The 15457-nt window shown below is 45.1% G+C and overlaps 1 protein-coding gene across 1 annotated transcript in view; it reads right to left on the bottom strand.

Annotated features, from left to right (window-relative positions):
• Window positions 1-1168: 1168 nt before the first annotated feature.
• MTPN (myotrophin) overlaps window positions 1169-15457 on the bottom strand; it is a 99501-nt gene continuing 85212 nt past the window's right edge. Inside the window, exon 4 of the mRNA XM_068277894.1 lies at window positions 1169-2053. Coding sequence (XP_068133995.1) covers window positions 1967-2053 — 87 coding nt within the window. The 3' untranslated portion in view covers window positions 1169-1966. The remainder of the gene's footprint in view (window positions 2054-15457) is intronic.

The raw sequence follows: 15457 nt of genomic DNA, 5'->3' as shown, positions 1-15457 counted from the left end.
AATATATACTGACAATGCGATATCCAAACAAGATGAACAAGACAGGCCAGACTACATTTCTTCAATTGCATTGCAACGTTCCTGAAAAGCTCCTGTGCTATGCACCCATGCAGTGAGGCATACAGTACAATGAAAGTATGCCTCACTTCCGCCGTAAACACACACAGGTTATCCCTTGTGTTATCCTGACAACCCGAATACTGCTTGCAGGTGGCCTCCTCTTTTCTCCATGTTTGAGCAGCTTCATGCTGTTGCGTAGACATAAGCAGTGTCACCTGTGCAGTCGGGCAGCACTCGCCCACGGAGGGTTCTATTCCGCTACTCTCTGTTGTGCTTTGTGATGGCCGTCTAGACACTCAGCATTGCTGGGAGCAGAAGATATTCAGGAAGGACGACGGTAAATGAGATGCAAATTTTGATTTTGTACATTTATGCAGCTTAAAATGGACCAATTGAATTCTACCTTGGGATCTGATTGGTCTATTTTCCTGCTGCATAAATTTGCATAATCCTGATTTGCATCTCCTTGACCATCCCTATTCATGAAATGTTTTAAGAGCACACTTAGCCATAAACAGTTCCAATTTGACTCCCACGTCATAGCTTTACTTTGTAGCTACATGTGAAAAGCAATAGCACGGCTCTGTAGTGTGTGAGCTGCGTTATAAATCAGCTGTGGCAGAGAAAGACAGAGGGTTGCTAGCAGTTAGAGTGCAGGAAATAGACCAGCCCTTGCAATTCTTATCAGGAACAGCTGATGTAATGACGCAGCTCAGGTGTGTAGGAGAGTAGAACTGGTGTAAGGAGCTTTTTTTTTTTTTTAAACACAAGCTCTATGGTGAAAATGTATGCTGTCCATATTAAATAACTGATGGTGGGGATAATGGAACAGCATCATTTTCACCATAGTGCCCCTTTAAGGTGCGTTCCCCACAGTCAGCATTAGTTGGTAAAAAGATAAGATGGTTAGATAGATAATTTCCGACATGTCCGATCACCATTTGATCGTTTTCCGCTCGATTTGTCATTGAAGTGAATTGAAAAAAAGAGATAAGAGCGGGCAAAACGATCGGCCGCAGAATCGACCGCCACAATCGACCCGTGTATTCCCAGCGTTACTTGTTTGAATTGAATCTACGAGGCCTTGAAATGGACGCCATACATCGCAGGAGGTGAAGGGTTTTTATTAAAACAGTTAAGATTTAGAACATGGTCAGAAGCCAAGTTAGTTTCCATTCAATGTACTAAAAGAAGAAAACTAAAAATTCTTACTTTAATTTGATGTCACACAAATCTAACAAATGAGAGGCAGTTGTTACATTAGCTCTGTAAACATGATAGGTCCCACTGTAATACCTCTGCAATTCACAGAAAAACCCCCCTGAGGCTGCTGCAGTCAATGGTATCTTCCAAACTTTGGAAGCGTTAGAGTAACTATGGACAAAATGATATTTGTTTGTGTAAAGTTAGATGAAGATATTGTTGTGCCTTTGCTCATCTATCTCTTGTACTTTTCTCTACCAGTTATTAAAAGCAAAACAAAAAAAAAAAATCAATATGCCACAGACATGCCTCTCAAACCTCAGGTTAGTGGCCACCAGTTACCGCTAAGCAACATGGGAAATGTAGTCCTATTTCCCAACAGGCAACTAGTGCAGGCGGCTGCATCAATCCCTGCAGTGGCCAAGCTCTTAAAAGGACATTAACAGGGTAATTGAAAGCCATTTTAAGTGTCTGCAAGACAAAGTGAGCCTACTCTTGAGGGTACGTCATGTGCATGGGGGATATTCTAGGAGCCCAGAGTCCCTCTAACTGAAAGGCTGATCTAACGGCAGCTGATCCCCTCGCTTGCTGGTTACTGTGCATCCTCAAAATCACCATGTGAAGAATGAATGAATTGGCAGGAAAAAAAAAAAAAATAAGACAGAAAGAAGAGGCAAACGGTGCTGACAATCTTTAGTCCACATCAAAGCAGCAGTTCTTTAATACACTGGTTGTCTGTGGATTCAAAGGCACTTAGTCCGTCAGGTCCCTTCACATTCTTGTCTGCTCCCTGTGGAAACATAAAAAGAGCGGTAAGTGACCGGAAACGTATTCTAGTGTATAAGAGGTCGCAATTTATTATTAGAAAAATTACTGCTTTAAAAAGGAGTCATCAGTGAATCTATGCTACCCACTGATCTACTTACCTGGGGCTTCCTTCAGCCCCTTGCAGCTGACATGTCCCACACCGCAGCTCCGCTCGCAGCCGCCAGGCCTTGGGGTCCCCGTTGGTGCAGAGGGAGACCTTGAGGTAATCCTCTACTGCGCAGGTGCAGTAAAGTCTGGACAACGAGACTTGATTGACAGCGGCGCTTGCGCAGTAGAGGACGGCCTGGCGAGACACCGTCGGGGACCCCGGGCTGGGAGCGGAGCTACTGTGTGGGACATGTCAGCTGCAAGGGGCTGGAGGAAGGCCTCATGGAAGTAGATCGGGGGTGGTGGGGGGGGGGGGGGGGGGGGAAGAGTATAGAATCGCTGATACTCCTCTAAAGTAAATCTGAAGCTAGTTCAAAACAAAACAAAACAGATTTTTTACCTAAGGAGAGGAAGGCTCTAGGTCAGGCATGGGCAAACTTGGCCCTCCATCTGTTACAGAACTAAAAGTCCCACAATGCATTTGCCTTTATGAGTCATGACTGTGGCTGTCAGACTCCTGCAATGCATTGTGGGACTTGTAGTTCGGTAACAGCTGGAGGGCCAAGTTTGCCCATGCCTACTCTAGGTCCTATAGAGCCTTCCGTTCCTCCAACGGTGCCTGCGTTTCAGCACTGGATCCTGCTTTCGCAGTCTCCAACCAATGGATCGGAGACTACTCACTTCTCCCACTGTGGGGAGGCTTCAGCAATCTTCGGAAGTAGAGTGCTCCTGAAATTGCCACCGCCTCCCACAGCGGCGGAAGTGAGCAGTCTCTGATCCATTGGTTGGAGACTGCGAGTGGATCCAGCACTGGAACGCGGGAGAGGTAGGAGGAGCAGGGAGGCTCTATAGGACCTACAGTCTTCCCTCTCAGAGGAGTATTTTTTTTTTTTTTTTTAAACTCGCTTCAGACTTACTTTAATGCAACTGAAGAAATAACTGTGGCTGAAGGCTCATTTAGCATTGCGGCACATTGTTACACTAGAACAGCCTTTTTCAACCTTTTTACAATGGAGGAACCCTGCAAATACCGTATATTCAGGCGTATAAGATGACCTCTCAACTTTTCCAGTTATAATATAGAGTTTGGGATATACTCGCCGTATAAGACTACCCCTCTTCCAACGAACACCAAATAATTTAAAAAAATCATATACTGGTGCTATGTATGAACAGATACTGGTGTTGTACTGTATGTGGTACCCAGTATACAACAGTATATAGGGGATTGACTACTTGGATTGGTCATCTCTCCTTATCTACCAGTTTATCAGAGTGGTATGGAAGAATAGATTGTGCTGTGCCCATAAAACACGCCTCTTTCACGCGTCTGGCCCCCCCCTTGTATCCTATTTACCTTCTTCTCTGCCTCTCAGATCTCGCACATGTGCGCCTGCTCCACTTCACTACAGTCCTCAGCAGCGAGATCTGAGAGGCGGTAACAGGATAAGACATTCCACCTGGCATCAATGACACCCGGCGTATAAGACGACCCCTGACTTTTCTGATGATTTTCAAGGGTTAAAAAGTCTTATACGCCAGACTATAAAAGCTATTGTGGCTGTTTTTTCTCCACCCCCATTACAGTTCCCTTCATTATAATGTCTCCTTAGTCTACTGCTTTTGTTAATGTGCTCATTCTGAATTTAATGCTGCTTTTTACAGTACCCCCTATTATAGTGTGCTCTCTATCATACTTCCCCAACCCCACGATGGCGAAAAAATGCCAAGGAACCCCTGCAGAGTACTCAAGAAGTCCTGAGGTTCCAGGGATCCCTGGTTGAGAAAGCCTGCGCTACAATATGACATAGAAGATCTATACGCTAAAAATACCAAACCAGCAAGTCATCTGGAAGCGACAGATGTTTTTAGTCAATTAAGGAAATATTTTATTTTAGACACACTGGCCCTTTATTCAACTGACTCTCTCAAATTTTCTCCTAGGTGATATTATCACACCTATAAACGAGCAGGGAAAATGCTCAGAATAGTTTTGGCAGCACATTTGCTGCTACTTTTTCAATTGCAGAATGCTAAAAAGGTTGTTTTAAACAGAGGATCAAAAACAATCTAGGAAAAACTTAGGAGGCAAAGTGAATTATATAGGGGCCACTGGATCATCTTTCTGATTTCTCCACATAATCATCTCCTTTAAGCATCACACCTCACCAATGGGACCGGGGGGGGGGGGGGGGGGGAGATTAGGTATGGAGGGCTTCATGTTAATGCTGCTGAACAAACAGTTACCATCATTTTTTTCCTTTCATACTTGTCACACGATTGCAGAAGAAGTTAACCTGACAAATGTTACATTACACAGAAAGAATACTTTGCACTGCAGATAAAGGCAAACTTTCTGGATGACCTTCATATTAGGAACCAGAAATGTTATGGTTTAGGACTCAAAAAAAAGACCACGTTGATGAGTATCAGAAGGCTAGTCTGCACCTCTGAGGAGGGAGACCTGAATAAGACTAACATCTTTGAAAGGCTTGCTGCGGGGGGTACCGGAGGATAGGTGTGGCGCGGGTACAGGACGTCTGCAGGGGGCAGTAGAAGTCCCAGGTAAGTTACACTTTATCAGCTAAGATTAACTTTAACCACTTCCCGACCGCCGTATATACAATTGGCGGCCGGGAAGTGGACGCCGCAAGGACCGCCGTATTGACAATTGGCGGCGGTCCTTGTATGGGCATGGGCGGAGCGATCGCGTCATCCGTGACGCGATCCTCCGCCTCCGCCTGTCGCCGCTCACTCGCCGCAACATCCCGCCGGCCATACGGAAGCGCCGGCGGGATGTTAACCCGACGATCGCCGCATACAAAGTGTATAATACACTTTGTAATGTTTACAAAGTGTATTATACAGGCTGCCTCCTGCCCTGGTGGTCCCAATGTCCGAGGGACCACCAGGGCAGGCTGCAGCAACCCTAGTCTGCACCAAGCACACTGATTTCCCCCCCCCCTGCCCCAGATCGCCCACAGCACCCATCAGGACCCCCCCTGCCCACCCCCCAGACCCCTGTTTGCACCCATCAATCACTCCCTGTCACTATCTGTCAACGCTATTTTTTTTTTATTCCCCCCCCCCTGCCCCCCGCTCCCTCCTGATCACCCCCCCACCCCTCAGATTCTCCCCAGACCCCCCCCCCATGTACTGTATGCATCTATCCCCCCTGATCACCCGTCAATCACCCGTCAATCACCCCCTGTCACTGCCACCCATCAATCAGCCCCTAACCTGCCCCTTGCGGGCAATCTGATCACCCCCCCCACACCAATAGATCGCCCGCAGATCCGACATCAGATCACCTCCCAAATCCATTGTTTACATCTATTCTCTCCTCTAAACACCCACTAATCACCCATCAATCACCCCCTATCACCACCTGTCACTTTTACCTATCAGATCAGACCCTAATCTGCCCCTTGCGGGCACCCAATCACCCGCCCACACGCTCAGATTGCCCTCTGACCCCCCCTTATCAATTCACCAGTGCATTAATTACATCTGTTCTTCCCTGTAATAACCCACTGATCACCTGTCAATCACCTGCCAATCACCTATCACCCATCAATCACCCCCTGTCACTGCCACCCAACAATCAGCCCCTAACCTGCCCCTTGCGGGCAATCTGATCACCCACCCACACCAATAGATCGCCCGCAGATCCGACATCAGATCACCACCCAAGCGCAGTGTTTCCATCTATTCTCTCCTCTAAACACCCACTAATTACCCATCAATCACCCATCAATCACCCCCTATCACCACCTGTCACTGTTACCCATCAGATCAGATCCTAATCTGCCCCTTGCGGGCACCCAATCGCCCGCCTACACGCTCAGATTGCTCTCAGACCCCCCCTTATCAATTCGCCAGTGCAATATTTACATCTGTTCTCCCCTGTAATAACCCACTGATTACCTGTCAATCACCTATCAATCACCCATCAATCACCCCCTGTCACTGCCACCCATCAATCACCCCCTGTCACTGCCACCCATCAATCACCCGCTGTCACTGCCACCCATCAATCAGCCCCTAACCTGCCCCTTGCGGGCAAACTGATCACCCACCCACACCAATAGATCGCCCGCAGATCCGACATCAGATCACCACCCAAGCGCAGTGTTTCCATCTATTCTCTACCCTAAACACCCACTAATTACCCATCAATCACCCCCTGTCACTGCTACCTATCAGATTAGACCCCTATCTGCCCCTAGGGCACTCAATCACCCGCCCACACCCTCAGAATGCCCTCAGACCCCAGCCCTGATCACCTCGCCAGTGCATTGCTTGCATCTATTCCCCCCTCTAATCACACCTTGAGACACCCATCAAACACCTCCTGTCACCCACTAGCACACCTACCCATCAGATCAGGCCCCAATTTGCCCCGTGTGGGCTCCTGATCACTCGGCCAAACCCTCAGATCCCCCTCAGACCCCCTTCCGATCACCTCCCCAGTGCATTGATTGCATCTATTTTCCCCTCTAACCACCCCCTGAGACACCCATCAATCACCTCCTGTCATCCCCCTAGCACTCCTATCCATCAGATCAGGCCCAATACAACCTGTCATCTAAAAGGCCACCCTGCTTATGACCGGTTCCACAAAATTCGGCCCCTCATAGACCACCTGTCATCAAAATTTGCAGATGCTTATACCCCTGAACAGTCATTTTGAGACATTTGGTTTCCAGACTACTCACGGTTTTGGGCCTGTAAAATGCCAGGGCGGTATAGGAACCCCACAAGTGACCCCATTTTAGAAAAAAAGACACCCCAAGGTATTCTGTTAGGTGTATGACGAGTTCATAGAAGATTTTATTTTTTGTCAAAAGTTAGCGGAAATTAATTTTTATTGGTTTTTTTTCACAAAGTGTCATTTTTCACTAACTTGTGACAAAAAATAAAATCTATGAACTCGCCATACACCTAACGGAATACCTTGGGGTGTCTTCTTTCTAAAATGGGGTCACTTGTGAGGTTCCTATACTGCCCTGGCATTTTAGGGGCCCTAAACCGCGAGGAGTAGTCTAGAAAACAAATGCTTCAAAATGACCTGTGAATAGGACGTTGGGCCCCTTAGCGCACCTAGGCTGCAAAAAAGTGTCACACATGTGGTACCGCCGTACTCAGGAAAAGTAGTATAATGTGTTTTGGGGTGTATTTTTACACATACCCATGCTGGGTGGGAGAAATTTCTATGTAAATAGACAATTGTGTGTAAAAAAATCAAACAATTGTCATTTACAGAGATATTTCTCCCACTTAGCATGGGTATGTGTAAAAATACACCCCAAAACGCATTATACTACTTCTCCTGAGTACGGCGGTACCACATGTGTGGCACTTTTTTACACCCTAAGTACGCTAAGGGGCCCAAAGTCCAATGAGTACCTTTAGGATTTCACAGGTCATTTTGCGACATTTGGTTTCAAGACTACTCCTCACGGTTTAGGGCCCCTAAAATGCCAGGGCAGTATAGGAACCCCACAAATGACCCCATTTTAGAAAGAAGACACCCCAAGGAATTCCGTTAGGAGTATGGTGAGTTCATAGAAGATTTTATTTTTTGTCAAAAGTTAGCGGAAAATGACACTTTGTGAAAAAACACAACTAAAATCAATTTCCGCTAACTTTTGACAAAAAATAAAATCTTCTATGAACTCACCATACTCCTAACGGAATACCTTGGGGTGTCTTCTTTCTAAAATGGGGTCATTAGTGGGGTTCCTATACTGCCCTGGCATTTTAGGGGCCCTAAACCGTGAGGAGTAGTCTTGAAACAAAAATGACCTGTGAAATCCTAAAAGTACTCATTGGACTTTGGGCCCCTTAGTGCAGTTAGGGTGCAAAAAAGTGCCACACGTGGTATCGCCGTACTCGGGAGAAGTAGTACAATGTGTTTTGGGGTGTATTTTTACACATACCCATGCTGGGTGGGAGAAATACCTCTGTAAATGACAATCTTGATTTTTTTACACACAATTGTCCATTTACAGAGGTATTTCTCCCACCCAGCATGGGTATGTGTAAAAATACACCCCAAAACACATTGTACTACTTCTCCCGAGTATGGCGATACCACATGTGTGGCACTTTTTTGCACCCTAACTGCGCTAAAGGGCCCAAAGTCCAATGAGTACCTTTAGGATTTCACAGGTAATTTTGAGAAATTTCGTTTCAAGACTACTCCTCACGGTTTAGGGCCCCTAAAATGCCAGGGCAGTATAGGAACCCCACAAATGACCCCATTTTAGAAAGAAGACACCCCAAGGTATTCCGTTAGGAGTATGGTGAGTTCATAGAAGATTTTATTTTTTGTCAAAAGTTAGCGGAAATTGATTTTAGTTGTGTTTTTTCACAAAGTGTCATTTTCCGCTAACTTTTGACAAAAAATAAAATCTTCTATGAACTCACCATACTCCTAACGGAATTCCTTGGGGTGTCTTCTTTCTAAAATGGGGTCATTTGTGGGGTTCCTATACTGCCCTGGCATTTTAGGGGCCCTAAACCGTGAGGAGTAGTCTTGAAACGAAATTTCTCAAAATGACCTGTGAAATCCTAAAGGTACTCATTGGACTTTGGGCCCTTTAGCGCAGTTAGGGTGCAAAAAAGTGCCACACATGTGGTATCGCCGTACTCAGGAGAAGTAGTATAATGTGTTTTGTGGTGTATTTTTACACATACCCATGCTGAGTGGGAGAAATATCTCTGTAAATGGACAATTGTGTGTAAAAAAAATTAACAAATTGTCATTTACAGAGATATTTCTCCCACCCAGCATGGGTATGTGTAAAAATACACCCCAAAACACATTATACTACTTCTCCTGAGTACGTCAATACCACATGTGTGGCACTTTTTTGCAGCCTAACTGCGCTAAGGGGTCCAAAGTCCAATGAGCACCTTTAGGCTTTACAGGGGTGCTTACAATTTAGCACCCCCCAAAATGCCAGGACAGTAAACACACCCCACAAATGACCCCATTTTGGAAAGTAGACCCTTCAAGGTATTCAGAGAGGGGCATGGTGAGTCCGTGGCAGATTTCAATTTTTTTTTGTCGCAAGTTAGAAGAAATGGAAACTTTTTTTTTTTTTTTTTTTCCTCACAAAGTGTCATTTTCCGCTTACTTGTGACAAAAAATAATATCTTCTATGAACTCACTATGCCTCTCAGTGAATACTTTGGGATGTCTTCTTTCCAAAATGGGGTCATTTGGGGGGTATTTATACTATCCTGGAATTCTAGCCCTCATGAAACATGACAGGGGGTCAGAAAAGTCAGAGATGCTTGAAAATGGGAAAATTCACTTTTTGCACCATAGTTTGTAAACGCTATAACTTTTACCCAAACAAAAAAAAACCCATTCAGTGTATATTTATTGATCAAAAACATGTTTGTCCACATTTTTCGCGCTGCATGTATACAGAAATTTTACTTTATTTGAAAAATGCAATAAACCGTGAAAGCTGCAGTGGTCTGAATGGAAAAAAAGTGGCCGGTCCTTAAGGGGTAGAAAGCCCTAGGTCCTCAAGTGGTTAAGAGCACTTAGCAAGACAAGCAAAACATTGACATTTCGACTTGATAAGCAAGCAATGTCTTGATATACAAGCAGAGAATGTATACGTGCGTCAGATCCTCACAAATGAGACAATGCTTCTCCTCCCTTTGACGCTGCAGGATTGTGCTTAAAGGATATCAGAGGTAAAATGTGACATGATGAGATAGGCATGTGTATGTACAGTGCCTAGCACACAAATAACTAGGCCGTGTTCCTTGGGCAGTACCCAGGAAGTGGCGGCAGAGTGAGGGGAAGACGGGAACATGAGGATTGGGGCGGAACGGCTGTGCGGTTACCTGTTTTGGCAACATCGTGAGAGCCCTCCAGAGGCCACCGATATGGTGGAGAGCCCGTGGAAAAACTCATGCCTGTTTTTAATGCGGAAAATTGTAAGTGCAATACATTTTATAAGTGAAGTTTACCATACAGTATTATGCTAGTAGTTTTTATTTGGAGATAATTGCATTATATTAGAGAAGAGGATAAGAAGCTGGATGTGATAAGGAATCCTGACACAAGGAAAATAGTTTGAGATGGTCGGGGGAAACCGGTGAATAACCCCAAAGCGCTACTAGGACCAGCTTGGCGGTCTTAGGAGGAGGCGAGTCCCTTTCTTATCGGGTGTTGGTGAAGGTGTAACCTTGTGAAGATAAGCATATCCATCGATGGACTGCATATCCATTGTTGGACTGCATTACAGGGGAGCGGGTCTCCCTGCAAATAAGAATGTGTCGCGCTATTGTATTTTACATGATCATTGTATACATGTTTTTCAGGGAATGTCTTTATAAAGAATAAGAGCCTTGCTGAGAATCCCACATGAAGAGATGGACCAACTTGTCGGTTCTGTCAGTTTTATACTAACTACCGTAAGTGACAGCAACATAGGAGAAAAGTAAATAATGGCTCATTTTACTCTGGAAGAAAAATACTTCTTATTTGTATAGGTTTACGGGTATTTTACATTTTTACGCGATAGTGATCCTTTAACCATTTCAGCCAGCGGGTATTTTTCACTTTATGCATCAGAGCAATTTTCATCTTCCATTTATTCGCCAATAACTTTATTACTAATTATCACAATGTATTGATCCAGATCTTGTTTTTTCCACCACCATTTAGACTTTTTTTGGGTGGTATATTTTGCTAAGAATTATTTTTTTCTAAAAAATTTTTCCATTTTTTCTTAATATTCCTGTTAAAATGCATTATTTCTCAGTTTTCGGTCATTATATCTTTAAAATAATACATGCTACCACAATTAAAACCTATGTATTTTATTTGCCCATTTGTCCCGGTTATTACACCATTTAAACTATGTCCCTATCATTAAAAATTTTATTGGGTAATTTTTGATGTGGGAGGTAAACAGTCAATTTTAAATGTAATAATGTGGATTTGTTTTATTAAAAAATTTATGTAGCTTTAGTTTTACTATTTGGCCACAGTGAGATTTTTTTTTTAAGCCCTGAAAGCGAAGTGCTCGCTTCTAAGAAGCATATAGAGGACGGGAATGTTTTTTTTTCTTTTTGTCAGAAAGACTGCGGCCTCTGATAAGAAGCAGTCTTTTTTTCTGCCGGGGACTTAGATCAATGAGAGAGAACTTTGTTCCCATTCATTGATCTCCAGACAACCGGGAGGCAGCACGGGCGCAATAGCAAGGCAGCAGCCGCCTGGACTTGACAATCACGTCTAGGCGGCAGGAATGGTTAAGTATCACTTCAAGAACGGATTCAAGTTAAGAACGAACCTACAGTCCCTATCTCATTCCCCGGGACTACCTGTATATACTGTATTAACGGTTTCAAGTCACATTATGATTATTCTCCTCACCTACCTATTTGTGGAAAATAGAGATCAGATTGGATTTTTCATCTTATTATCATGCATTTTCATAGTGCTGACACAAGTTGTTTCGAACCGCAGCCAGCCGTCATCCTCTAACTCCAACAAAAATAAATACATCAAAATTTTAACTCCCTGTAACCATGGCAACAGTATTCACCCTGCAGGCAAGATTGTCCCGAATCCTTATCCCCGCTTGCTTTTGTAATTAGTTCACTGCTTCTCCTGGAAGGCTGTATAGAGTTGGAGGTCACATTCCAGACTAAACTGTTGCACAGGTGATGTTGTCATGGTTGCCGCGCTAGGAGATTCGCTCTGAGGCCCAGATTAACTAAGGGTGCAGAGCCCAAGTGATTCAGCAACCCTGGACAGGGGCAAAGCAGAAAGACCCCAAAAGAGGGTTTTCTCACATGGTTAAAATGACATTGCACTTTTCTTGTCACAGAAACAATCACTTCAGTTCAGATCAATACAAGGAATTTTGCAAACTTTAGTTTTCGAGAAACCATGACCAAGAATTGAACTTCATCCCAAAGAGTAGCTGATACCCCCTTTCCCATGAGAAATCTATTCCTTTTCACAAACGGATCATCAGGGGGCTCTGTATGGCTGATTTTGTGGTGAAACCCCTCCCACAGGAAACTGTGAGGACCGTGGTCCTGGCAGTTTCCTGTCTGTGAACCTTGTTGCATTATGGGAAATAGCTGTTTACAACTGCCAAAAAAGCAAGCAGCAGCTACTTCCACGGACATCACCTGCCAGCAGTAAAAACGTCACCGTGTGATAAATGTCAGAATATATCAGGGAGAGGAAAGATTTTACAATGGGCAAACACTGACTAAATCATTTATACATAATTCTTGTAAAAATAAAGCACTTTGTTATTACATTATTTCCACTTGAGTTCCTCTATATAGAGGAACCGTAACATAGTTAAATGCAGTAAATTATTCAGGATACCCCTTTAAACGGGAACATGAAGTGAGAGGGATATGGAAGTTGCCATGTTTATTTCCATTTAAAGGGAAAGGGACGTGAAAATAAACTTATGAGATAATGAATGTATGTGTGGTACAGCTAAGAAATAGAACATTAGTAGCATCAGGACAGCACGGTGGCATAGTGGGCAGCACTCTCGCCTTGCAGCGCTGGGTCCCCAGTTAAAATCCCAGCCAGGGCACTGTCTGCAAGGAGTTTGTATGTTCTCCCCGTGTCTGTTTGGGTTTCTTCCCACATCCCAAAACATACAGATAAGTGGCTTCCCCCTAAATTGTCCCTAGACTGATACATGCACTACACGATACATACATAGACATATGACTATGGTAGGGACTAGATTGTGAGCTCCTCTGAGGGACAGTTAGTGACATAATATATACTCTGTACAGCGCTACGGAAGATGTCGGCGCTATATAAATACTAATAATCAGATATGAGTATCGTATTGCTTCCAGTACAGAAAGCGTTAGGAAACTTCACTTGTTATTTTCTGAGGCACTTATACTTCAAAGAAACAGTGACTGGCAGCTTCCGATAAGATTTTTACTGCAGGGAAGTTTACAGGGTCATTAGCTCTGCTCTATTTCATAGTTTAAAATGCAGTGTGGTTTGTAAATTGGAAATTAACACAATGATGTAATGCTATAAAAAAATAAGCTATATACCTGAAAATAAAAAAAAGACACTTTTCTTTGCTACTAATATTCTATTAATTACCGGTAGTAGGGTTGCAACAGTATGAAATTCCACAGTATGATGACCTTCTAAAAAACAAAAATACCACGGTATGATGAGATTATTAAATAATTTGGACCTCAGCCCACCCCAGTGTGGGGTACCCCACTCCCTCGGCATACATATGATTAATCAGCCTAGAGATTTGTGGCACCGGGTACAACTGTAAAAAAGCTTCACCCTGCTCCTGGTGGTGTTAGAGATAGGTGTAGCCAATCATAGGTGGCCACAGCATAGTTAAGCCATGGATAGGTGTAGCCAGTAATAGGTGGCCACAGCATAGGTAGCCAGGGATAGGTGTAGCCAGTAATAGGTGGCCACAGCATAGGTAGCCAGGGATAGGTGTAGCCAGTAGTAGGTGGCCACAGCATAGGTAGCCAGGGATAGGTGTAGCCAGTAGTAGGTGGCCACAGCATAGGTAGCCAGGGATAGGTGTAGCCAGTAGTAGGTGGCCACAGCATAGGTAGCCAGGGATAGGTGTAGCCAGTAGACAAGACAAATAACATTTATATTGCGCTTTTCTCCTTGCGGACTCAAAGCGCCAGAGCAGAGCAGCAGCCACTAGGGCGCGCTCTATTGGCAGTAGCAGTGTAAGGGAGACTTGCCAAAGGTCTCCTACTGAAATAGTGCTGGCTTACTGAACAGGCAGAGCAGAGATTCGAACCCTGGTCTCCTGTGTCAGAGGCAGAGCCCTTAACCATTACACCATCAGCCAACTGCAGTAATAGGTGGGCGCAGCATTGGTAGCCAGGAATAGGTGTAGCCAGTATTAGGTGGCCACAGGATAGGTGTAGCCAGGGATAGCTGTAGCCAGGGATAGGTGCCCGCAGTAGAGAGCGCCAGGGGAGGACGCAGCCGCGGCGGGTCCTGCACGCTGTACTGGCTTAATTCTTCCTGTTCTTGCGTTCATCTCCTTGTAATAGCGCTCCTAAAAAATTCTGGAAAGCTGACAGAATTGGCTTTCTGTTGCAATTGGTCCCGAGTCAGAGTGATGCTTCATTCCCAAGTTAGAGGGGTTTGAAGGAAGGGTGTCCCCTGCACTTGGCTGCAGAGAGCACGTTTTGTGGAATTGAAACTCCCTCAGTGGCCAGTAAGACACACAGAGAGGAGATGAAGATGCATAGCTGGGCTGCTTCTTCTGCTGCAATGAGCGATCCTGGGCACTCAGACACAGGTTCATGCTAAGAAGGAGGAAGACCTGCCAAGTGCACTGCTGATCATCATGTCGGCTTCCTGTCGGGATGATCATGTTTGGTTCATCCAATACAGCTCTAATTGCACTCTCTGCAGCCAACCCACCACTTAAAACCACCCTAACTTGGGAACGGAGCATTGCACAGACTCAGGACCGAGTGCAACGGAAAGCCAGGACTCTTATTCAACATGTCCCTAAATCAGGTACAGTATCACAATGACCTAAAACCTGATATAAACAAAAGGTAATACTCTTGGCATTCTGATGATGCTTTGCCGTTACCAGGAGAGTCAATCAAATTTCAAATAGTAGGTTGCCAAACTTGGTCGACGGGATAACACGCAAGTACCGCCAATACAATTTGGAAATTAACCTCCCTGGCGGTATGATTCCCGCGGCCTTGCGGGTGCAGGAGGGTTTTTCAACTTTTTTTTTAGCATGTAGCTAGCCTAGCGCTAGCTACATGCTTCCCCCCCTTCCTGTGGCGTCCCCCAGTATGCGCCGATCGCCGCCGGCACATATGCCCATCCGGAAATCCCGTTCTGAACGGGATTTCCATGAGGGCTTCCCCCGTCGCCATGGCGACGGCCCGCGATGACGTGACGTCAGAGGGAGTCCTGATCCACCCCTCAGCGCTGCCTGGCACTGATTGGCCAGGCAGCGCACGGGTCTCGGGGTGGGGGGGGGCACCCTCTGATGCGGCGGGTAGCAGCGAATCGGCGCGGGGCGGCGGCGATCGTGAGTAACACCCAGCTAGCAAAGTGCGTGTATAAAAAAAAAAAAAAAAAAATTATGCAGATCAGCCCAGCGGGGACTGGGAAATCCTCCTGCGCGGCTTACCCAGTGTCCAGCATGGGGTTACCGCTAAGGAGGTTAAAGTGAAAGATCCAATGACAGAGTGAAAATAGAAACCGAACACAGACATAGAA

Source organism: Hyperolius riggenbachi, chromosome 3, assembly GCF_040937935.1.
Source record: "Hyperolius riggenbachi isolate aHypRig1 chromosome 3, aHypRig1.pri, whole genome shotgun sequence".
Taxonomy (NCBI): Eukaryota; Metazoa; Chordata; class Amphibia; order Anura; family Hyperoliidae; genus Hyperolius; species Hyperolius riggenbachi.
Note: the sequence above shows the minus strand (reverse complement) of the source record. Positions and strands in the feature narration are given on the sequence as shown.